The sequence below is a fragment of the Oreochromis niloticus genome, linkage group LG2, assembly GCF_001858045.2.
Source record: "Oreochromis niloticus isolate F11D_XX linkage group LG2, O_niloticus_UMD_NMBU, whole genome shotgun sequence".
NCBI lineage: Eukaryota > Metazoa > Chordata > Actinopteri > Cichliformes > Cichlidae > Oreochromis > Oreochromis niloticus.
In genome coordinates this window covers 24,890,955-24,915,836 of record NC_031966.2, presented here as the reverse complement: position 1 = coordinate 24,915,836, position 24,882 = coordinate 24,890,955, and the positions used below count along the sequence as shown (strand labels likewise).

General features: G+C 36.3%; 3 protein-coding genes across 6 annotated transcripts in view; all 3 read right to left on the bottom strand.

The window, feature by feature from the left end:
- Positions 1–12,667, bottom strand: part of LOC102075817 (hemicentin-1) — a 34,277-nt gene extending 21,610 nt beyond the window's left edge. The window contains exons 1-5 of one of the 2 annotated variants that reach the window (XM_019366609.2): positions 12,499–12,664; positions 11,799–12,119; positions 11,176–11,496; positions 10,329–10,649; positions 9,394–10,132 (exon numbers count right to left, since the gene is read on the bottom strand). In XM_019366609.2, the coding sequence (XP_019222154.1) occupies positions 9,867–10,132; positions 10,329–10,649; positions 11,176–11,496; positions 11,799–12,119; positions 12,499–12,547 (1,278 nt within the window). In that variant the 5' untranslated portion in view covers positions 12,548–12,664 and the 3' untranslated portion in view covers positions 9,394–9,866. Of the gene's footprint in view, positions 1–9,393; positions 10,133–10,328; positions 10,650–11,175; positions 11,497–11,798; positions 12,120–12,498 lie in introns of those variants that run through there. The other variant, XM_019366606.2, reaches the window with a different exon arrangement.
- On the bottom strand, positions 1,346–6,935 carry LOC109204797 (peroxidasin). Of its 2 annotated transcripts, none has more exons than XM_025912011.1 (8): positions 6,791–6,935; positions 5,887–6,358; positions 5,459–5,803; positions 4,600–4,962; positions 3,989–4,303; positions 3,579–3,836; positions 2,775–2,897; positions 1,346–2,497 (listed from the first exon to the last, which is right to left on the bottom strand). In XM_025912011.1, exons 2-8 carry the CDS (start codon positions 5,939–5,941, stop codon positions 2,400–2,402), a joined length of 1,557 nt encoding a protein of 518 aa, XP_025767796.1. In that variant the 5' UTR covers positions 5,942–6,358; positions 6,791–6,935; the 3' UTR covers positions 1,346–2,399. The 2 variants fall into 2 exon arrangements, with proteins under 2 accessions (XP_025767796.1, XP_025767799.1); XM_025912014.1 differs by having other exon boundaries at positions 5,887–6,354.
- Positions 12,668–19,470: 6,803 nt separating the features above from the next.
- Positions 19,471–24,882, bottom strand: LOC106098212 (uncharacterized). 2 transcript variants are annotated; one of them, XM_019366618.2, is made up of 7 exons: positions 24,813–24,882; positions 24,016–24,106; positions 23,562–23,927; positions 22,390–22,710; positions 21,729–21,986; positions 21,121–21,240; positions 19,471–20,710 (listed from the first exon to the last, which is right to left on the bottom strand). In XM_019366618.2, the coding sequence occupies exons 2-7, from the start codon at positions 24,101–24,103 to the stop codon at positions 20,550–20,552; spliced, it is 1,314 nt and encodes a 437-aa protein (XP_019222163.1). In that variant the 5' UTR covers positions 24,104–24,106; positions 24,813–24,882; the 3' UTR covers positions 19,471–20,549. The 2 variants fall into 2 exon arrangements, with proteins under 2 accessions (XP_019222163.1, XP_025767807.1); XM_025912022.1 differs by lacking the exon at positions 21,121–21,240 and having other exon boundaries at positions 24,813–24,879.

Here is a 24,882-nt window from a genome sequence, read left to right as displayed (position 1 = left end):
TAAGAAGGTCCTGAGGGCCCAGTCCGGTCCAAAGACATGAACAGGGTTAAGTTACATGGTGATTCTAAATTGCCCACAACTAAATACCCAAAAGCACTTGGAGTCAGCACGGTGTAATTTGTCAGCAAATGCATCTGCAACTCTGGCACTATATCCATAGAAAAGTGTTGGAAAGAAACCACGCTGCTAATTTCTGTACCTTAAGAAAATGTATAGTTAGTGGGGATATTTTAAAAATGTTTAAAGCAGATTTTTAGTTGAAAAGTTAAATCTTTACATGAAAAAATGGAAATAGGTGTAAAGAAGGAATTGAAACAAAGATCATTGTGCAGGCAGGAAGTTGGTTTTCTGTAGTAAGATTGAACTGAAATAGCCTAAACCATTGAAAAACAATGCACAAACTAGAAATCTCTCCCTTTTCATGTCACAAAAAAACAGAAAGTAACAAACATGTTCAAATTTTCAGCTGACTTTATTTAAAGAAAAAAAAAAATAGATCCCATGACTGTTTTCAAGTAGTCAAATGAACTCTCTGAAAAAAAAGACCATAACACAGACTGCTGATATATAACATGTAAATATATATTAATGATATGCCACGTGTAAAAAGCTGAAAAAAGCATGAATGAAAGTCTGAAAAGGAGAATGATGAAGTGTGCAGTGTACACTGATTAGCCCAAAGAAGGTGAGTAAGAGGATGATTGGACTAAGTAAAGATGACAGTATTGAGACTGACAGCGTGGGAAAGTGGCGGCGATGTAGAGAACAGAAAAGCAGGCAGATGAGTGACTACAGATCTTCCCCAGTGAACTAACACATAAGCTTCATTACAATCTATTTAGTGTATCTATTTAGTATCACGGTTTCTACAGGTTTCAAATAATTAAACCCAGTTCACCACAAAAGACAACTAATAGTATCACCTACACAAACACAGCTTCTGTGTTTCTTCACTATTCAGCCTCTTTTGATTGAGCAGGCAGCTTTTAAGTAAACCTTCTACTTTACTAAGATGCAAACAGGCACAACCTCTGACCATGTTTCCTGTTTTAGTGATCAGCTTCTAAATAAGAATACGTGAACTCAGACCAGGCAGGATGTGACTAGAATACAACTGCAGAGACTGAGAAGACAGACAGAAGTTATTAATTTAGTAATACTAAAACTCTAAATCTCCTAAACCAATTATGTAATTTTATTCAAGATTCAATTCAGGATTCAAAATCATTTTATTTGTCACGTACATAGTTATACAAGTATAATACGTAATGAAATGTGACCTGATATGCTCCTCGACTGTGCAAAATATATAGAGAAAAACATTATATACCGTAAGTAAATAGATATATACAAAGAGGACATTATGTGCAATATTGTCCAACTTATTACACTTTTTCATTGACACTTAATATTTACAACTAAGTTAAATTAACAAGTTAAAGGGGTTATTAAGCACTTTGAAGTTGGTTTACACAAACATTACAAAATAAAGTGTGTAAATAACAGATTCCTTCAAACCTTGAAACACCTTCACAGACATCAATGCTTGTTGTTTTGCTCAGTTTTGAAGTGTTGTCTGAAGTTCTGTTCATTGATGTTATATGTCAGGTAAAACCGTCATTGTGCACAGAAGGAAGTGAAGCAATAGTAACTGCTGCTACACAAACCACAAGTACACATGCAGGTTTGAAAATGAAGAGCCTCATTTTTATTCTTTTATTCATTTTTGTTATATCTACTGTGTCACTATATTTAAATCTGGACTGATGAACACAGACTGCAGCACATTTTTTAGTGAATTCATTTTTTAATAAAAGCAGTTTGTACAATGTTTGTAACCTGTGTTCATGATTACAATTACTGTATATACAATACAGTATATGGAGAAAATGAGACACTAAAATCAGGAGGCAGATTTAGAGGTTTAACCTCTGATGTTTTATTATGAACTGTCTGGACAGGTCAGGAATACCTCTTCGTCTTCCATCTGATATTTTTAGGGGCCGTCCCAGCAGTCCGTCTTCCTATCCCTAGTATCCTCTCCTATCATATCAGCTCTCTGCATGTCCAACATGACAACCATTTTGTTTCCAAACTGCTCAACCTGAGCTGTGCCTCTAATATACTAATTTCTACTCTTGTCCATCCTGGTTACTCCCAATGAAAGGGAACTAACATTATAAAAGAAACCATGAACTAAAAATATAGATATATAGATGACACTCAAAGGTAAACAGAAGGTAGAATGTGAACAAAAGATTATTGAGCTTGAACACCAAACTCATCATTACCCACAATGAACCTAAAGCCCCATTGAACAAAATTAATTTAAAAATGAGTAAAACCCCAAAACATCATCAAACTCACAACCCTGGGTAAATGACGTGGGTGACTTGGGATTACTCTGTCTCCACCTCCATCTCCCCTCTTTGGACAACTTGCTTTCCTTGCTGTTGTGTGAGACTGACATCAGTAAACATTATTGCCTGGTCATCTTCTTCCTCGGCAGAGAAGCAAGAAGAATAAATTAACATTAGTGAGTCATTAAAATAATCGTTTGAGGTCTAAACAGAAGTTTACCATCATTTCATCAGCAGACTGAAAATTGTGAAATGGTTTCACTGATTCTGACCAAAATGCACACAAGGATATCACTTCTGGCTTTTTAGATGTTTCAACAAACTCTGGGCAAATAATCAAAATTGTTTATTTAAAAAACAGCAAACAGAAAAATTGTTCTGTGTAATTATAAAAAGACCAAAGATTTTTTTTACCTTCCTGTTTTGTAGGTTTGTTTTTTTGTTTTTTTCTCCGAGAACACATGACTGCTACAGCCACAATTAAGAAAATTATCAGTGCTGAGAGAACACCACCCATCAGTGGTAAAATTCCTGCTCCTGAAATAAATGAAATTAAAAAACAAAAAAAACAAGTCAACATCTGTTTTTATGGCAAAACACAAGGAGACAATAGAGACAATTAAATCAATAAATTCACTTCATTAAAGTTTTAATTTATTAATGTGCCATCAGTCATTATTAGTGTCCAACTGATTAATGTGCAATCAATGAAAATGAAGCTTATAGCCAACAGATAGATGATTTATGAAAGGGCCATTATGATCACTAACCTCCCGAGGGCAAGTCAGAGCAGAGACATATTCACACTACACTTTGCTCAGTGCATTGATCAACTATGTATAGTTGTTAGGTTGCAGAGTAAATATACAGAGTCATATATGATAACATTTGCTCGGTGACATTATTGTTATACTTTTCATTTAGATAATCTATGGAATACTTTAATAACTTAGGATTAATAAAAAACATGACAAAAGATTATTTATTTCTGCAGAGATCACTACTAAATGACAGGAATGTGTCCTTGTTTAGATCTTTCAGTAGGTCGACTTCAGCTCTGGGTACCTTGTATAGCAGAGTGCAGTACAAATATCTAAAAAAGACCAGTTTCTGTCTTTTGTTAAGCTCTCGAGACTACTACCAGCTGGATGACTGGGAACCTACACTGACTTAATTGCTGATTCAGTATTAGATATTATTCACAAAGACCTCACTCACCACAGGTAGATATCATCTGTTCTTTGGAGACATCACTGACGTTGTTCCTGACAGAGCAGACCAGACGTCCTGAGACGTTCTGTTTCAGAGTGATGATGTTACTCTCATTATTTACAGAAAGGAGCTCAGCATCTGTCAGTTTGCGTCCATCCAGAGTCCAGCTGTACTGAGGACTGTCCCCTCCCTCAGAGGAGCAGGACACCCTCATCTCTCCCTGGGACAGACACTCAGAGACCAACAGGACAGAGGACACAGGAGCTGAGAGAAACACACACAGATGAGCTTAGATTTTAAATCAGAATCTCTGGCATTTTTTATAGTCTCTAAAAAGAAACAGGGAAAGAACAAAATACATGTACTTGATATTTTGTGATATATTATTTAGTTTGCCAACAGAACAGAAAAAATACCTTGAATAAACAACTGTAAAATACGCTCGTCTGATCTTCTTCCATCTGAATCAAAGGTTTGAAGGGTATAATTATCACTGTCACTCCTGCTCAAGTTATTGATCCTAAATGTCCCATTACTGAGAAAAAGATATCTATGTTCTGTGGTTTTAAAACTGATCATATTCTTTTTCACATTAAATATTTTTAATGAACGCTTCAACAATTGGTATTCAAGTATTTCTGAGATGCTGCCCAGATGGATGTCCAAAGTTCCTCCCAAAGCTCTGTAGCACTTAGTTCCATCCTTGCTGCCATCACAGTAAGTTCCCATACCTGCCAATGCAAAGTAAACGGAAGCAAAATTGACACAATTTTGAGTCTTTAGTCCATACAAGAACTACAGTTTTTGTTTTCCGTTAGCATTTGCACATATTTAACAAAAACAGAAATTGTGGTTTTCGGGTTACTGTTTGCTGAAGTCCACACTATGCAATCAAGCATTTACGAGAGGACCCAAGTGCAGAGGCTTGGCGATAGTAACAATAACAAACAAGAAATCATGAACAATTAACTTTAACTTTACAATAACTTCAAAAATATACAATAAAGAATAAGTTACAATAACTTGCCTTCAACTTTTCCATTGTCTTTAACATCCAGGGTGAAATGAATGTTTTTCTCTTGGACTCCATTTGAATTAAAGACCTCAATGCTGTATTGACCTGAATCATTCCTCCTCACGTTTGTGATCTTGAGTGTCCCATTCTTGATTATAAATGTTAGTCTGTTGTTAAGTTCCTTGTCTGTCATTATTTTTTCTTTCTTTATATTGAACACAGTTATGTTCCCCTTGGGAAGCACCTTCAAACACTTCATTTCATGGCCACTAGCATCATTCATCACTTGGATATACACAGTTCCTTCAAGAAAAGGAGAGCATGGGCATGTGCTCGTCCTGAGGTCACAAGTAGTCTCATCAACTGGAACCAGAGCTGGAAAAAACACATTTAATAGAACATGAGATGAAATTATTCAGACAACAAATGGAAATGATTGGCTTCGTTCATGGCAAATTTTCTACTATAATACTTCTTCTTCACTGCCTAAAGTACTCATTTAGTGCAGCTAACACTAATCAGTGACCACGTTTAAAATGTCAGTGTCCCTTTAAACTTTAAAGTTAAAGATTAAATAATGAATATGGATACCAGCCCATGTGTGGTGAAAAGAACTGGAAATACCAATAGATAGACAAATTCTATATCAAGAAATATCCCATTTGTTCTCTTCAAGAACTTGGAAAAATTAAGCAACATGAAACATTTGCATCTGTCTGTGTAGTTTTTTTTTGTTTTCATCTTCTACCCTTTGTTGCACAGGCGTTGTGTACTGTGTTTTTCAGTTTTACTCCAACATGATGGTTATATTTCTGATTAACTTTATAATAACTTCAAAAATATACAATAAAGAATAAGTTATATAACTTGCCTTTAACATCCAGGGTGAAATGAATGTTTTTCTCTTGGACTCCATTTGAATTAAAGACCTCAATGCTGTAGTGACCTGAATCATTCCTCCTCACGTTTGTGATCTTGAGTGTCCCGTTCTTGATTATAAACTGTAGCCTGTTGTTAAATTCCTTGTCTGTTGTTATTTTTTCTTTCTTTATATTGAACACAGTTATGTTCACCTTGGGAAGCACCTTCAAACACTTCATTTCACGGCCACTAGCATCAGTCATCACTTGGATATACACAGTTCCTTTAAGAAGAGGAGCGCATGGGCATGTGTTCTTGGTAAGATCACACGTAGTCTCATCAACTGAAACGTGAGCTGGGAAAGATGCATTCACATGAACATGAGCTGAAATTATTCACACTACAAATACTAATACTTCTTTATGAAGACGATCTTACCATGAATTCCCCCTGCCACAAGCACAATGATAAGAAATTGCTCCATGCTCTTCATTAAGCCACGTTGTGATTTTATTCTTTAAAAATGACTCTAGAAAATGACGAACAAAGCTGGGTATAAATCAGTATAACATATATACTGTTGTTTACTGTTTTAGACAGTATTTTTCAGCATACATTTACATACATATCTTACTTTTCTATCTCTGCTTTAATTACATCAGCAAAACTGAGTATCTAGACAACGCTGTAGGGTGACACTTTCACAGCATATCAATGCAAGTATAAAAAAGTGTATGTCACGTATTCTTGACATATCCTTTTGAGAACAAACAGGCAACATGTGCGGTGACAAGTTAATTCACAAATAGTTCAGAACTTCCTGTGGGGAGAGCTGTACTGCTTAGCACTCTTTACAGGGTGTGCAGGAGGGATGCCTTTTTATGTTTGTAGGTTTGGATGAGTTGTCTTTCTGAAAGGAAAGGAGATAAACAGTATAGAACGAATAAAATGTAAATAACCTAGGAAAAAACAGCTTGTTAAAATGCTGCAAATCATTGCCACAACATGAAACTTTGAAGTAATGTTTTCCAGAAAATATTAAAACATAGAATCCTCATATCTGTCAAAGCAGGCTGAATTCAATATGAAAATGTAGCTGCACGACTCACAAGTAATCAAACTTGCCTACAGTATATGTGTAAGAAGACAAATTTAGGTAATCTAAATGTATGCATCTGTAATATGCCTTGAATCTTGTATTGTAAATGTAATTAAATTAAAAATTGCAGACAAGTTAAAGCAAACATTACAATTTTGTAATTACTTTTAATTTTTAATTGAAAAATAGGTAGAATATTTTGTGCTTTATTAAAAAAATAAAAGCATTTAACTTCTTACTTACGTCAGTAAACAGCACGAGTGATGGTGAAACATTAACAGTAGAAGAATTACCATCAAGGAAATAAGGATAAACATGATTCACTTCCAAATTAATGAATGCCCACATCAGCACAGGCTGAGGCAGTAACCCACTTACGAGCACTCAACTGGAACCGGGCACAATTCATCTGTGAGAAAAGACACCCATGCATGGGTACTTCCTGCATTACAGAGCAGAGATGGAAGCTAGCACTGTGAGAGAGGTGCAGTGAAACTGTTCGAGTGGTACAGGGCTACTTTGAACTAACAGACCAGTCATATATATATATACATATATACATATATATATTCAGGCTATGGCATCAGGGGGGCTGCCAAAAACAGTTTATCTCCCCTATTTTAGTAGGATGCTGTGACCCAGTGAGAGAGCTGTGTGGTGTACTGAGCTACAAGAGGCAGGTGGCAAGCTGTTTGTAAATAAACATTTACGAATATTTCAATGGAAAGTGCTGCAATTAAAATTCACCAGAGAATAGGTGAGGGAGAAAGGTGGCAACAAAGTTAGAAAAAGACCATGGGCAACTATCCCAAAGGAATGAATGAAAAAGAGAGAAAAGACCCGTCCAGGAAGGAGAGAGCTGTAAGCAGTGGAGATTGTTGAACTTTATGTTCTTAAATTCAGTCTGACATTCAAACACTTTGCTCATTTACAGGTAAACTAGTTGACATGGTGAAACTGCTATATATATGATGACATTACTGCTTATACTGCACCTTAGAGCATATATAACTTGTATACAACTGTATATGTAACTTTAAAATAAAAGATAAAAGTAATTTTAATGTAAAAATCTACATACTGCTAATGGAGAGATGCCAAACTGTCTTTCATTGTTCTTGTAGTTGTTCATGCTAGCAATAGCAGCTTCCTGTGACTGCGAAGGTTTGCTGGCACTGCTGTTAATGGTGCAGCAGCAGCTGTAGCATATTGGTTAATTTGACACCTTTTAAAGCATTTATTTCTAGTTTTTTTTTCTCTAACTTTCTTAGCTTTTCAGCTCCACTTTTTCACTTTTGTTTATCCATCTTTATTCACTACTCCTACCACACTAAACTGTGTTCAGCATAGTGCATGAATGTACACGGAAGGGACTGGTTACATTAGGATATTTGATTGGGTATTGCATTTGCTCATGAAAATAATGTACAGCAGCCCTTAATGACAGCTGTAGCCTGTATAATTACATCAATGCAGAGAAAAAATTATTGACCCATCAGCCCATAAGTGCATCGGCCCACCTGGAAAATGCCTGATATGCCTGTCATGGTCCTGGATCTTTGACCCAGGGTTTGAGGTTTGTTTGACGTTATTCATTAATGGAACTATGAGATACGTATGTTTAGTTTTTGAGGGACTTCGAGTTTTGCATACTTATGTTTCAGGTTTTCAGTTTGCTTTTCTCTTTCTGTTCTCTTTCTCGTGTCCAGTCTGTCTTTGTCTCGTCTGTGTTATACCTTCAGCGTCTCCTGTTTGTTTGATCTCCCTGTGTTTTGTCTACTTGTCTCCATGTTTGTTTATTCCCTTGACTAATGGGTGGGGACATGGGACAAAAAATCCTTCTTTGCCTTATTTGGCAAATAACAAACTGATGTCTTATATCCAAATTTGTCAGATACGGATCAAGCATAACATTCAATTTCTGTTCAGAAAAGTAAATAAGGGCAATTTGCATCTGAAAACACCAAGCAAATATTTTTTTCTTTAACTCTGTTTATGTGTGAGTGTTTGTGCAAGTATGTCTTGCACAAACACCTGTGCAAGACATACTTGTGCAAGACATACCTGTGGCCTGTGGGACTAATAAAGGCCATCTTATCTTATCTTATCTTATCTTATGTCTAAGTAGTGAAAGCCACATTTTTAGTGGGTTCTCAGGTAGATGGTCGGGTATTTCCACTGGACAAAAATGGAATATAATGGTTTGACACAAATGACACAGAAACATTCGAGATTATTTACCATCATCATCTCAGTTCAGCAAATCAGACTGAGTGCAGTAAAACACAGATTCCTGTTGCATGTGGAAATGCTTTTTTAAATTTCCATATGAAAAAGAATTGCCATCAGCAAACTTAAAATATGGTACTGTAATTTGGTAGTTGCTATATGTTATCACATAACAACCTGTTAAACTTGTTATAGAAAATACAAAAAATGATTAAAACCTAATATAACACAATAACAAGCTTAAAGCGTGTAGCTGCATGTGGTGCAGAGGATGTTGAGCATGCATGTATTATCCACAGCCACAATCCTCTGACAGAGGAATCAAAACAGTGTGCTGATTCAAACTGAAACCAAAAAGTTTGAGTACATTCAAAAGTAGGTACTGCCCAAAGATCTCCTTCCAGTGATGTGAGGTCTAGTAGGCATGTGCTCAAAAAATATAGTTAAGAGGTATTTTTATCTTTAAAGAAGCAGCAGTGCTGCCTAATGTTTTCTGTGGCTAATCGACTCATATAAAGTCCCAGGTGTGAGAAATGCTACATGTGAAAGATATGTTGAAATGCTGGTGTATAATCTGGCCTAAATCTACTGTCAGAAAGACTGAAGCAATCCAGGAGTTCAATTAACTGTCTTTAATAAATTCATACAGACAAAATGAACAGCATTGTGTTTCTGTTGCTTGCCAGCCTTAATTCGAATTTTGTGCAGATAGGAGTGAACGTATGTATGTGATAATTTGCGTGTGATTTTCTGAGACACAAACAGATAATTCTGTAATTAGTAAAGTTATAAATACTGGCATGAATAATGACAATACCACCTTCTGCTGGGGTAGGACGCTCGGCACAAGGCACAAGCAATATCTCACAATGTCTACAAGAGGTCTCACACGTGAGGTCAAAATTAGCAACAGTTTTGGAGCAGAACAGTCCTTTTACTTATTCTTAATACAGGCTGTAGCACTTGGGCACCTTGTGTAGCAGAGTGAAGTACAAGTATCTCTAGCTCTCAAGACTACGATGACCTGGATTGCTGTGAAACTTCAGTGACTGAATTGCTGATTCATTATTAGACACTGCTTACAATGTTCTCACTCAGCACAGGCAGGTATCTCCTGTTCTTTGGAGACACTACTGACGTTGTTCCTGACTGAGCAGACCAGACGTCCTGAGATGTGCTGTTTCAGAGTGATGATGTTAGTCTCATTGTTTCCAGGAAGGAGCTCAGCATCTGTCAGTGTGCGTCCATCCAGAGTCCAGCTGTACTGAGGACTGTCCCCTCCCTCAGAGGAGCAGGACACCCTCCTCTCTCCCTGGGACAGACACTCAGAGACCAGCAGGACAGAGGACACAGGAGCTGAGAGAAACACACACAGATGAGTTTAGATTTAAAACCAGAATTGTGAAAATTCTTTACAGTCTCAAATGAAGAACAGGGAAAGCACAAAATACATGTATCTGAACATTTTTTATATTTATTGTATAGATCAGCAAAATATTGTTAAATTTATATCTATTAATAGCTTAATTGAGAAGAAAAGGAAAGAAATTACCTTGAATAAACAACTGTAAACTCTGCTCGCCTGATGATCTGCCATCTGAATCAAAGGTTATAAGGCTATAATTACCACTGTCTGTCCTGCTTAGATCACTGATTCTAAATGTTCCATTACTGGGTAAGATTAGAGATTTGTGTGCTATGGTATTATAAATAGCCTTATTCCCTCTCACATTTAGTATGTTTAATGAATCCTTTAACAAGTAGTATCTAGCTATTTCAGAGGTGCTGTTCAGTAGCTGGATGTCCACAGTTCCTCCCAAAGCTCCATAACACTGAGCTCCATCCTGTCTGCCATCACAGTAAGTTTCCACACCTGCAAAGAAAAAAATAGACAAAAGCAAAACTGTCAAACTTTTGAGTATTAAGTTACTACCAGAAAGACTGCAGTAGCATATGCAAATGTTTACAATGAACAGAAATTTGTAAGCTTCATGATTATTTATGATTATTTTGATATGGTTCCCACAGGTGGGCACAAATTAATCACTGAATTCCATCAACAGAAATAGTGGTTTTGTGGCTACTGTCGTTTTGTTTTAGTAGTGGTTTGTTGTTTACTCAGGCCTGCTGGAAATGAAAAACAGAATATTTGTCTAACTGTTATGCAAAACCTCAATTTTTTGCTGTTCTTAGGGTCTAAAAAACTGACTTTCGCAAGCTACTCTCATGTGGTAGTTATTCATTGAAAATGAATGCAGGAAGTGAAAATGGAGGAAATTTTAACCCACAAAGAAAAGGTTTGAGTACTCCTGAAACAGGCAACAGTTGAGCAAAAATGCTGCAAATCTTATCAACGTATGTAAATTGGCAGCATCATTTCCCAACAGGGAAAATTTTACCTTGAATAAACAAATGTAGAGTCCAAGCATCTGATGTCCTTCCATCTGAATCAAAGGTTTGAAGGGTATATTTACCAATGTCTGTCCTACTCAGGCCATTGATCCTAAATGTCCCATTGCTGGGAAAAATGAGATATCTATGTGCAATGGTATTAGAAATAACCTTATCCCCTTTCACATCTAGTATTTTTAATGAATTCTTTAACAGTTGGTATCGAGGTATTTCTGAGGTGTTGTCCATCAGCTTGATGTCCACAGTTCCCCCCAAAGCTCCATAACACTGAGCTCCATCCTGTCTGCCATCACAGTAAGTTTCCACACCTGCAAAGAAAAACAAAAAAAGTAAACAATATATTCATTTTTTTTTTTAAATATAACATATCATTTAACGAGTTCACCTCTCATAGCTGTATTTTTTCAGCCCCATATTAGTTAAATGGTTAACAAAATAAAATATAAAATAAGATAAAATGCATTTGCTATTATTGTGTTCAAATTCATTTTTATAGTCTCTAAAGAAGAACAGAGAAAGCAGAAAATGCCAGATTTATATGGATATAAACATTACCAAAAAAATCTTAAATTTATATAAAGTAGCAGCTTTATTTACCAAAAAAAATTACCTTGAGTAAACAAATATAGAGTCCGCTCGCCTGATTTTCTTCCATCTGAATCAAAGGTTTCCAGGGTATATTTACCAATGTCATTCCTACTCAGGTCATTGATCCTAAATGTTCCATTACTGGGAAAAATGAGAGACCTATGCTCTATGGCATTAGAAATAACTGTATTATTTCTCGCTGCTAGTATTTTTAATGAATCCTTTAACAACTGGTATCTAGGTATTTCAGAAGTGCTATTCATCAGCTGAATGTCCACAGTTCCTCCCAAAGCTACATAACACTGAGCTCCATCCTGTCTGCCATCACAGTGAGTTTCCACACCTGCGAAAAAAAAGTGAACAAATAAACAAAGGCAAAATCAAACCCAGATGGTAAAATGAGTGACTGAATTTAATTTAGTCAAAATGTAAATGACGACAGGGTACATATTTAACGAGTTCATATGTCATAGCTATATTTACGCATTTTCACGTCAAAATGATCTCAGAATGTGTCATTAATCTTTAAGGAAATATAAGCAATGGAAGTAAAAATCATTTAAAATAAAATATTAAATGTTAAAATAAAACTCTTAAACTGCAGTTCAACAAATCCTTTGATGAATTCAGCTTAATTTTATTGACCGTGCTAGGCAGCAAAACCTCCTTTTTATTATAAAATTAAGCATTAATGAAGAAGAACGAAAAGTTTAGTAGCTCACCATAAGAGACTCCGAGTAACATAAATAACAGTCCAATGACAGTTTCCATGTCTGCTCACTGCACAGCCCCTTATGATCAGTCAGCAACTTTTCCCTCAATAACAGACGTGTGTGTGCTGCTCTACACGCTGCTGTCAGCTTGTACTTCACTTTTCATACGCTGAGAGGATGGAAGGAAGTGACATCATATTTTATCCCCGTTTTGCTATCAAGAAAAGAAAAACAAAAACACTGTCAAAAAAAAGGTCTTCAAAAGCGACATCTAGTGGTCGAATATAAATTGAATAAATGTGTGAGCAGTGAAATTAACCCTTTTTTGGTATTCAGGTCTGACCTGTTTCAAATTTTTTAAGTATAATTTTTTTCTTCCTAAAAATCTTATTGATAATGTTTATTTTCTGTAACATTGTGTATAATATCAAAAGTAGTCACTCACTCATCCAAATCATTGAATCCATGTATTCCGATCACTTCCATGGCCACAGGCTTGTAAAATCAAGCACCGCGGCATGCAGACTGCTGTGATAGGATGCCACCTGTGGAACAAGTCCAGTCGTGACATTTCCTTGCTACTAATTATTCCACAGTCAGCTGTTACTTTCAGCCTCTGGTGATCCACTCAGCAGCTTTAAAACTTTTTCCAAAAAACCCCCAAAAAACGTGTGTGTGTCCTGCTCTGAACAGACTGCAGTGTGTTGTGTTAGCAATTAGAGGAGAATGTGTCAACATGCTGTGCAGTTTATTTGAAGATGTATTTATATTTTCATATGCTGAGAGGAAGAAAGGAAGTGACATGAGTTTTTCTTCATCTTTTACCCTTCAAGACAGAAACATTAATCATTTAAATGTTAAGTCTAAAAAAGAAAAATACCTTTTCAGATTATGCCAAACCAAACAGGTCTTGTCAGATAGCATGTTGGACATTAACTATCCATGCACAGCATTGTAAACAATATTCACTAATTGATAGGGGGTCATTTCAGATGTTTAATACTCAAGGTTTAAACAGTCAAATCTCAAAAATCTGTTTTTTGCAATAAAGGCTTATAATCCACGAAAACACTTCATGCAAATTAATAAATACAGTTCTTATTATTTCATTTTATAACTTGAACATTAAAGGAATAACACAATAACCATCAACCTTAGAAGGGCTCCCTCTAGTGGTACAAAATAATAATACTGCTTCAAATTTTTCATTGACGGGTTACACTGGCCATATTCAGTTCAATTTGTTTTTATTCAGTAATTATTATTATTTTAATTGTATCACACCACCTAAAATTACTTTAGACATCAAGGTCAAATCCTCACAGTGTTAGAGAAAGTATTAGAGAAATAATACTGATAATATTCTGTTATTAATTCTATCTGGTGATGACACGTTAACATTTTGTCAGCTGTCTCCTTGTCTCTTCTCAACTTCTTGTACTGACCTGTTTATTGCTGATGGCTTCACTGAGGTCAGACGTATTTCAAGTGTGTTTTTAATCGTATTCAGATGTCATCAGTGTCAGTTCATGCATCAGTTCCTCTTAAAGAAATAATTTCTTTAAATAGTAATTGAATGTAAGACACCTAATAGTTAAGTAGAACTGAAAAAAAACCTTTCTGAAATAAACTTGCAAAAAGCAGCTGGATGCTCCAGTACTTATGACTGATGTTTTTTTGAATGTACCCCTCTCTCCTCTGCGGGCGGTCTATACTTCAAGCTCGGGTCCTCTACCAGAGGCCTGGGAGCTTGAGGGTCCTGCGTAGTGTCTTAGCTGTTCCTAGGACTGCACTCTTCTGGACAGAGATTTCCGATGTTGTTCCTGGGAACTTCTGGAGCCACTAGCCTAGCTTGGGAGTCACTGCACCTAGTGCTTCAATTACCACTGGGACAAAGGTTACCTTTGCCCCACCAGGCCTGCCTGAAACCCAGTGCTCAGCCACACCCATACACACACCCACTTGCCTATACCTACAAGCATGGAGAACACAAGAACAGCAGCACAGTGCAGCATACATACATAATATAAAACGAGTCCACAACTGCTCATGTACCCTGGGTTGCTCAGACCCAGGTCCCTGACAAGCTATTGTATGAATATCTACTAAATTTAAAACAACATACTTTATTAACATAAACTTTATTTACAACATTGTATTTTGATATAGGATTTTTACACCAGTAATATGACACCATTTACACATTTATGTATTGTCAATGTACTTGCACAAAATTCTCCCGACGTGTGTTAAACTGGTTCATTAGTTAGTTTTTAAGTACATATAAGCTGCCAATCTGTTGATTACATCTCTTCACCAGATGCTCAATGGAGGACAGAATATTTTCATAGGTAATATCATTAATACAAGCTGTTTAAAAGCGCTCATACACAATATACTAACAGCAGCAAGTTACTTATTTTTAATTCCCACTTTTGCCTTTACAAAACACAGTGAAAAGCGAATGAACCAGGCTGCTCCACTTAAAATCACCATCAGAATTTCCACAGAATACAAAATGCATAAAACATCCAAAGCTTCTAATGGGAATCAAGTATAAGCTGTGTAAATGTAAAATATGATTAATGAATAAAAACATATGCTATATGCTATTTTCACACCCACAGAGATGTGAAATTTCAGCAGATGAAAGATGACACTATGTGTTGGTGCAAGAAGTAGAGTTTCTCCTTTCAACCATCAAAACAGAGTTTTCTGGATATTCCGTCGTTTGCGGGAGAGCAGAGGCTTCATCTTTTTCAATTCTCTTTTTCTTCCAAGCAAAGTAAATGGAAATCCCAATTAATAAGAGAATTACCGCGACTGCTCGCAAACCACAAATAAGCAAGAAGTTATCTGTTCAAAGGCACAAAAATTACAAGTTAAGATAGAACTGTGACAGTTTTTCATGAATTTAATATTTTGGGGTAAAGGGAGAATTTTAGTTTTAGTGACTCTAGTAGGGTCTATTGTTGGTTTAATTTACATTTTGATATTCATGTCCCTGATAAGGGACACATAATAGATAAGATAAGGATCCGTTATTAATAAAATGTAGCATGTGAGCAAGCAGATGATTTACGACAAATTTAAAGAATGATTGTCAAGAGATGTATTCTAAGACACTTCTTCAGCTTTGAATCAGAGAGGAGAAACACACACTGCAGTTAGTTACTTGCAAGCAAGGGCAGTCACAGAGCTCTCGCACAGAAGTGAGGGCTCTGAGACTCGCGCCGTGCCGCTGCCCTGGTCTTTATTTATATACATCAGTGGGTGCGTGTGTGGGTGTGAGGGCCAGAACACTCTGGAATGCACACAAAGCAATGGCAGCCTGCTAAAGATCACACATCCTATCACTACACAATCGATTATACACCTCTAAACATATATGGAAACTTATATCATTAAAAGATTATACTGACTACTAAGTACAATTTTCTATTGACATTGATCATAACAGTTCAGACATTTTTTTACATCATCTTCTCCGGTTCTTTGCAAACACTGCTAACATGGTTTCTGATTGAGCAGACCAGATGTCCTGAGACGTGCTGTTTCAGAGTGATTTTGTTACTCTCATTGTCCCCTCCCTCAGAGGAGCAGGACACCCTCCTCTCTCCCTGGGACAGACACTCAGAGAGAAGCAGGACGGAGGACAAAGGAGCTGAGAGAAACACACACTGATGAGATTAGATTTTAAGATCTTGGTCATTGTTTAAAATCTCTGATCAAGAACAGGAAAAGTATAAAATACATCAAACTGTGTAAGATATAGATATAAAATACCAAAATAATATTACATTTATATCTATGTCATAACTTCCCAATAGGGGAAAATAACAATGATAATAATAAAGATAAAGATATTTACCTTGAATTAACAGCCGTAAGGTCCGCTCGTTTGATGCCGTTCCTTTTGAATCAAAGGTTTGAAGACTGTAATTACCACTGTCATTCCTGCTCAGATCACTGATCCTAAATGTTCCATTGCTGGGAAAAATGAGAGATCTGTGTTCTATGGTATTAGAAAAAAACTTAAATGTCCTTCTCACGTCTAGTATTTTTAATGAATCCTTTAACAAGAAGTATCTGGGTATTTCTGAAGTGTTTTCCATAAATTGTATGTCCACAGTTCCTCCCAAAGCTCCATAACACTGAGCTCCATCCTGTCGGCCATCACAGTAAGTTTCCACACCTGCAAAGTTTTAAATGTAAAAGAAAAAAATTTAAAAGCTTTTACGATATAAATATTTACAAATATTGTAGAAAGAGCAAATTAACGATAAGAGCACTTTTACGTTTATTTTGTTATTCAGCCTCACCATGAGAAACTCCCAGCATCACCATCAATCTGAGCACAGCCTCCATCTCTCCTCACTGTTCACTGTGGCTGCGCCTGTCAGAGTGATTCATGACATGTGAAAATTAGTGGAAAGGTCTTCATCAGGGATGCCAAACTTGTTCTGTTCTGGCACATACCACTTTGATCTTAAGTGGGCCAGACCAGTGAAACCTCCCTGTCTGTGTCTAAGGAGCTTGGAAAGAAAGAAAAAAAAAGAGTCTGGACTTCTTTAAGTTGCTTGAAGACGTTTTACCTCTCATCCGAGAAGCTTCTTCAGTCACTTCTTGAGTCGATAGGGTGGGACTTGCTTCTTCTAGCCCCACCCTATCATGTGATTTCCTGAGGTCAGATGGCCCAGAATGTGAGTCGGCGTTAAGGGGCCTGGGAAGCGATCTCAAAAAACGCCCACTCACATCCTGGGCCATCTGGCCTCAGGAAATAACATGATAGGGTGGGGCTAGGTTTCACAATGAACTCACCCAAAACCTTGGCTGATGGTGACCCACACACGCTTTTACACCTTGGCTCGTGTGATTAGGTAGAGAATCATTAGGGGGTCCATTGTCCCTCTTGGGGGGACACTCCCACAGGGCTTAAATTACTGTGTAAAATTAGCAAAAATGTTCTAATTTTCCAGACTGTCCTGTAACTATAAAAAGATGAATTTATTGAAGGATCCAGTTTAAAAAGAAAAACAAACCTGAAAATTGATAAATTTCTACCGTAAATACTGAAAAGCACGAATGTGTCTGTCATTTATCTCTTACTTAACTACTTTGATGTAGTTTGAATGGCCATAAGGACAGGTCTTTTCCTGTAAAACTTAGAAAATACAGTTTAAAGTCCAAAATTGGACTCACATTTACCAAAGCTGTTCAGTCGGCGATATTGAAGCCTGTGCTAGTCCGGTACCCATGATCTACAGGTTTTGAGAAGTGGCTGTCTGGACATTACTTTTAGTGTTGTTGCATGACAGGACATGTGCAGAACATGTGCATTCTGCCCAGGATGCAGTTCCTGGGCAGAAAAAACAGCATTATACTGCCAACACAACTTTGACTCTTTCCAGAAAACTGCACTAACAGCATCCTAATGCAAAGCTAGAAAAGAACCTTCATCAGATAACAGTAATGAGCAGTTGGGTTTGAAGCACTGGTTCACCAGCTAACCCTGTTCATGTTTCTACAGTCAAGTCACCGAGGTGATCACTTTAAAGTCTCTTTGAGTTCGTTTTCAACATTTTTCTCAGCTTTTTGTTCTCAGCTTTGTGTTTATGTATGAAACACCAGGTATCGAAATGTATTCAGTAACTGTTCTTTATGCCACACCTGCTGCAGGTTTTAAAAAATTAAACACAGCTCACCTTAAGAGTCTCCTATAGCATCACCTATTGAAACTGCTTCTATGTTTCTTTATTATTCAGCTTCTGTCGACTCAGCAGGCAACTTTCAGACAAACTTACTTTACCAAGATGCAAACAGGCCCAGCCTACACTGACCACATTTCCTGTGGTAAATACAGACCATCCACGATGCAACTGCTTCACAGTTTTTCAGTCTTAACTACTGAACACAGCTGTCATTGGTTTCCATTGATCACAACAGGCAAGATGTAGCTATAATAGAAATGCAGAGAGAGAAGAGAGAGAAGTTGTGTATCAGTTTAGTGACACTAAAACTCCCAAACCAGTCATTTTATTGTCCAACTAATTAGTTTACTTTAATATTTACATTTAAATAAAATTAACCAAAAAAAAAGAAGTTTACACTTTGATGCCAGTTTAACACAGACATCACAGTCATTATAATGTATAATTAAGCTATGAATATTTTATTTGATACATTTAAATAACATATTACTTGCTCAAAACACATTCACAGACATTCATGATTGTTGTGTTGCTCAGTGAGTTTTAAAAGTTCTATGTGTCAAGCTCACATGTTAGGCTTCAACATAAAAGGAAAGATTGTCACTGTAGCCACAAGGAAATGACGCGGCAGTAAGGGTCATTACACAAACCACAAGTGCTGATGCAGCTTTTAGCATGAAGAGTGTCTCTGTTGTTTTTCTTGGTTATATTTTGACCCTTCCCTATTATTAGCAGTCCACAGTATGTTGTATTCATGCCCATAACAGTCTTACTGCTCTAGAAACCATTACAGCAGTATAATAGGGGTATACTCTCTCACATGTACTCACCTGTTAATTTTCCTTCTCCATAACAAACACTGGTACCAAAAAAACAACTTCATGATCTCCCTGCCATGGCTTCCGGGTCCCAGGTATCATTGATCTCCATTTTGCAGTTGAATCTATCCTGCTGTGCTGAACCCATTGTGTTGGCCTCCTGTATCCATTTTTTCATGATAGGATAATGAGACTGTCTGCTTTACTATCAATATCAATAGTAGGCTTAGAGAATATATTCGCCACTGTCTATCATGCTTACTTTACTAATCCTAAATGCTCAACACAGAGTAGTTATTAGCCTGTGGAGCCAAAGATTATTGAAAGAGATGTATGATTTGCAACTATAAGGATAGCTCATGGAAACCTTTGATTTTTAAAAAAAATTTAAACGATGACACAACAAGAGATAAGTATAAAATATTTAATAACTTTAAAGCTTTGTTCGTCAGTAACGCTGATACAATGAGGAGAAGAAACAGACTCCAAAGAGATGAATAACAAAATAATTAACGACATCATTCAGTCATCTCAAAGTTTCTCTTAGACATGCATGCCAGTATTTGTAAATATTTCTGTAAATTACCAAATGCATAAAAATACATTTTACAAATATATAAATATATTTTCAAAATCAGTGATAGCCAAATCTATGAAAATCTGGTACTCTTAAACAAAAAAAGAATAATCTCACTGTCTCCAAATTTATGTCTAAATGTGCATTTTGTTGTTTATCTAATATTTACATTGAATAAAAAAACAAGAACATAATTATAGAAGCAGATTTGAGCTAATTAAATGTTATCTTGACTCTGAAGATCTCCTTGATATTTGCACTGAAGCTTATTGTCAATTTCCTGGCAAGTATAAACATATTCAAAGCATTTATAGTTTGTTGTAAGTAAAAATAAGCTGCCACTGTGTTGAACATGTGCCCATAGATCCATAGATCCAAAACTGATGCTTATTATTATCACTATAAAAAGTAGTTTAGCAGTGCACAAATCTATACTACTCTAAGGTTTTACTGTGGGATGTTTCATGAGATGTTATGATTGATTGTTATGATGTTATGAGTACTGCTCAATAGTGATGAAACTAAATAACACAATGTTTTTGATTATTCTATAAAAATAATAATTCTATAAGAGAAGCTGGCATCTGGATGTTGTATCACTGCCCAGAGTACTGGTTGCACTGCAGTCATGCAAAAGTTTAATCTGATAATTGAATTCCACAATTACAAAGTCAAAAACTAGTCAATTTCAAATTAAAAGAAAGTTCCCATTACAATCATAATCTTTGTTCCATTAGAGCTTCAACAAAATAAGTTGTGTAATTAAACACAAAGGGAATCTAAGACTGGAGGCATTGATGCCCTGTGGTAATTTGGAACTCGAAGTAATGAAAATCAATATTCATGAGCTCTGATGATTATTCTGATGTGAAATCACATTAAATGAAAAACCTTTAGGTATCTTTCCATCACCTTCTCCCTCCATGGACTTTCAATGTTGCAGCCCACCTAAACTCAGCAATCACTTAAATCACCTTTATGGACCTTTGCATACAAACAGTCACCTCCTGTTGGTTTGGTGTGCCTAGATCGCTTTTTAGTCTTGACTTGGGCGTGTTGTACCTCCACCTCCACCTTTGCTACAGCTCTTCGCTCCACTTGGTCGTCTTCTTCCTCTGCAGAGTAACAAGAAGACAAAATAAAACTCAGTAAGTCATTAATACAATAGTTTGACTTATGAAGATTGACAGGAGTTAAAAAGAAACAGAAAATGATAAACATTTTTAATGTCATTTCAGATTCTGAGCAAAATTCACACACAAGCTGACTTAAAATTGTTTTGTTTTTTTGTGAGTTCAGATGACTTTGTTATCAACATGACCAGAATCAACCTTTTGGGATTTACTTACCTGAATAACTGAGCATGCATCAAGACATTCGTTATCAACATTTAAGAAAGTAAAAGAGTTTTTTTTTTTTTAAAGCAAGAGAAATTATCATTCTTTATATATTTAAATGTATTATCAGTTTATAAAAAGAGCAAAAAAACAATCTGAGTGCAGTGAGCACAACAAAAGTTTTGTACCTTTTTGTTTTGCAGATTTGTTGTTTTGTTTTTCCTTCTGGAAACAGATGACTGCTATACCCACAACTAAGAAAATCACCAGTACTGAGAGGACACCAACCATCAATAGTAAAATTACTGCTGCAAAAATAAATGACATAAAAACAAATAAGTCAATAAACACATATTTTTTCTGAAAAAGACAAAAAAGAAAATAAGCATCAATGAATCCACCTCATAAAAGTCCATTTTTATTTGCTAAAGTACCAGTCATCATTGCTGACATTTCGATTTCATGATATTAGTTTGGTTAAGATAACTAGTTATTGTAAATTGCCCATAGGTGTGAGTGGGAATGGTTGTTTGTCTCTCTGTGTTAGCCCTACATCAGGCTGGGGACCTGTCAAAGGTGTAGCCTGCCTCTTGCCCTAAGATAGCTGAGATAGACTCCAGCCCCCTCCATGACCCTGATAAGCGGAAGAGAATGGATGGATATGATATTTGTGCCCCGTTGACTGATGTGCAAACAATGAAAAAAGGCAAACAATCGAAAGATTTATGAAAAACATACAGTGGCCATAATAAACACAAATTGCTATTCAGCTTTTATTAATAATGTGTTCACTCACCACAGATATATATTCTCTGTTCTTTGGAGACATTACTGACGTTGTTCTTGACTGAGCAGACCAGACGTCCTGAGACGTGCTGTTTCAGAGTGATGTTGTTAGTCTCATTATTTCCAGAAAGGAGCTCAGCATCTGTCAGTGTGCGTCCATCCAGAGTCCAGCTGTACTGAGGACTGTCCCCTCCCTCAGAGGAGCAGGACACCCTCCTCTCTCCCAGGGACAGACACTCAGAGAGCAGCAGGACAGAGGACACAGGAGCTGAGAGAATCACACACAGATGAGTTTTGATTTTCATTTGTGTGTTCTTATTTATAGTATCCAATGAAGAACAGGGAAAGTACAAAATACATGAAATTTTTATACATGAGATATATAAATTATTAAATGCTATTATATTTATATCTATTAATTGTTGTCAATTTCCCATAGAGGATAATCATTATTATTATTATTATAATTATTGTTTTTATTATTAAAGTATTTTAACATTTAATATTTACTATTAATGTTTATCTTGAATAAAAAAAAAATTACTTTAGATTTTACATCAAAATCTATTTCTTTATAGTCACAAATAAAAAATTAATTTCCCAATGTTAAATTTCTATCTACTAATTGCCATCATTTCCCAATAGGAGAAAATTTTACTCTCATTATTTACCTTGAATAAACAACTGAAAAGTCCGCTCGCCTGTTGATCTTCCATCTGAATCAAAGGTTTGAAGGGTATAATTACCACTGTCATTCCTGCTCAGGTCACTGAGCCTAAATGTTCCATTACTGGGAAAAATGACTGATCTATATTCTGTGATATTAGGAAGAGCTATATTATCTTTGACATCTAGTATTTTTAATGAATTCTTTAACAAATGGTATCGAGGTATTTTTGAGGTGTTGTCCATCAGCTTGATCTCCACACTTCCTCCCAAAGCTCCATAACACTGAGCTCCATCCTGTCTGCCATCACAGTAAGTTTCCACACCTGCAAATAAAAATAAAATAAAATGAACAAAATCAAAATATTTACAATTTTCATTGTTCAGTGTCCTTCCAGAAAGTAGTAGTTGCTGTAGGTTACAGTCACTCCATCATAAAATATAATTCTAAATGTTGTACATGGCCTGTGCCTGTAGCCTTTTCTACAAAAAAGGATTTGTACAAAAAAAAAAAACAGTGGTTCCCAAACCTTTTTATGCTAGGCCCCCTTTTGTTTTACAAGAAAATCTTGGGAGCATATTTGACTATCCTTCATCTTCTATTTTGCACTTTTTTCTTCCTGTGCAGAACCTTCTTAAGAATTGTGTTGTGTAAATAAAGTACATTGATTTATTGTTAGACCTCACCAAACTGAGCTGATATGTGTTAGACACCCAACAAAAGCTGCATGGAAAACTTGTGTGAAAGCAGCACAACCACAATCACATCTACTATAATAATTGACACCTTAATTTGCTCATTTAGTGCAGCTAATAATGATCAGTGACCAAGTGGAAAGCTTCAGTATGAAGGTAAAGTATAAAGTTTAATATTAAATCAGTAATATTAATAGCAGCCCATGTGTAACTACAATAACTGGTAATACTAATAGATACACAGATGTTATATCACATGTTCTGTTCATTCACTTCAAGAATCTGAAAACCTTAAGCAACATGTTAAAGTTGTGTCTGTGTTTGGATATATGTTTTTGAAATTCTTTGAAATTCTGTTATTTGTTGCTCAAGTGATGTGTACTGTGCTGTGCAGTTCTACTCAAATGACGCGTATATGATTTGTGATAAACTTTACAATAACTTCAAAACTATAAATTCATGAGTAAGTTACATAACTTGCCTTCAACTTTGCCTTTGTCTTTAACATCCAGGGTGAAATGAATGTTTTCCTCTTGGACTCCATTTGAATTCAAGACCTCAATGCTGTATTGACCTGAATCATTCCTCCTCACGTTTGTGATCTTGAGCGTCCCGTTCTCGAATATAAACTGTAGTCTGTTGTTAAATTCCTTGTCTGTCATTGTTATTTTTTCTTTCTTCAGACTCAACACAGTTATGTTCCCGTTGGGAAGCACCTTCAAAAACTTCAGTTCACGGCCACTAGCATTAGTCATCACTTGGATATACACAGTTCCCTCAGTCAGAGGAGTGCATGGGCATGTGTTGTGGGTGAGATTACATGTAGTCTCACCAACTGGAAAGAAAGCTGGAAAAGATGCATTCAAAAGATTGTGAGCTTAAACTATTCACACTTCAAATGTAAATCTTTGGGATCTTTGTGAGGACGAACTTACCATGAGTTCCTGCTACTACTAGCAAAAGGATGAGAAACTGCTTCATGACCCTTATTCGTCCACGCTGTGGTTTTAATCTTGAAAACATAATCTTAAAAAAAAAAGCACTTTAAAAGTGAAATGAAATTCTGAGCAAATCTGGTTATAAATCTGCTGGGACCCTTAGTTCACACTGAAACAGTAAATGGGTGATGCTGTATTTTTGTAAAAAGAATAAAATAAGCTAAACTGTCTCACTTCTCATTTTCCCCTCCCTGTTGTAATTGTGCTTGCAAAACTGAGTCTAGACAACACTGTGTCACTAAAGTGACACTTTTAAAGTGCGACTATCATACAAAATCTTTTGTTTACAATGGTCTTGAGTTTTCATCTGAGAAAGAACAGGCAACAATTTACAAATAGTCTAGAAGTGTCCTGGGGGGAGAGCACTTTTGCTTAGCAGTCTTTACGCTGGGGTAAGAGGGGGCAATGCCCCCTTAAGTCAAACTTTTAGAAGTTGAAAAAGGAAATAATAGATAACCCACAAACTGAATATGAACAGGATTTACTGCAGTAGCTGAAAAATCAGATGGAAAAGGCACAAATGAGATTATAGGTTTCACTTCTCGTTCGCTCTTTGCCTCCCTGCACTGTTTGTGCGAAGGCTCACACAGCGCAGGCAGCGAACTTCCACTCCCCCTCCCCCCAGCTAAACATCGAAGCCATGCATCTTGCCACCGCCTTCAACTTGGACTCGAGTTTATAAAGAACCCATCTCAAAGTATTGTAGTTAAGTTAAATCCAATTTATTAACCTACCCCTAAAATGAAGTGCAGCTGCGAAGAACGTGCTTTCTCCCATTTGGCTAGGCAGTGAGGTGCATTTTAT

Bases quoted from the DNA above. Each gene is read 5' to 3' on its own strand.
- LOC109204797 (XM_025912011.1), bottom strand. From the start codon at position 5,941: ATGAAGAGCATGGAGCAATTTCTTATCATTGTGCTTGTGGCAGGGGGA. The intron at 4,304-4,599 runs GCAAGTTATTGT...TTGCATTGGCAG, and splicing joins AGACAATGGAAAAGTTGAAG to GTATGGGAACTTACTGTGAT. The intron at 3,837-3,988 runs GTATTTTTTCTG...TGTTTCTCTCAG, and splicing joins TTTACAGTTGTTTATTCAAG to CTCCTGTGTCCTCTGTCCTG.
- LOC106098212 (XM_019366618.2), bottom strand. From the start codon at position 24,103: ATGTTTTCAAGATTAAAACCACAGCGTGGACGAATAAGGGTCATGAAG. The intron at 22,711-23,561 runs GCAAGTTATGTA...TTTTATTTGCAG, and splicing joins AGACAAAGGCAAAGTTGAAG to GTGTGGAAACTTACTGTGAT. The intron at 21,241-21,728 runs GTGAGTGAACAC...TTATTTTTGCAG, and splicing joins ACAGAGAATATATATCTGTG to CAGTAATTTTACTATTGATG.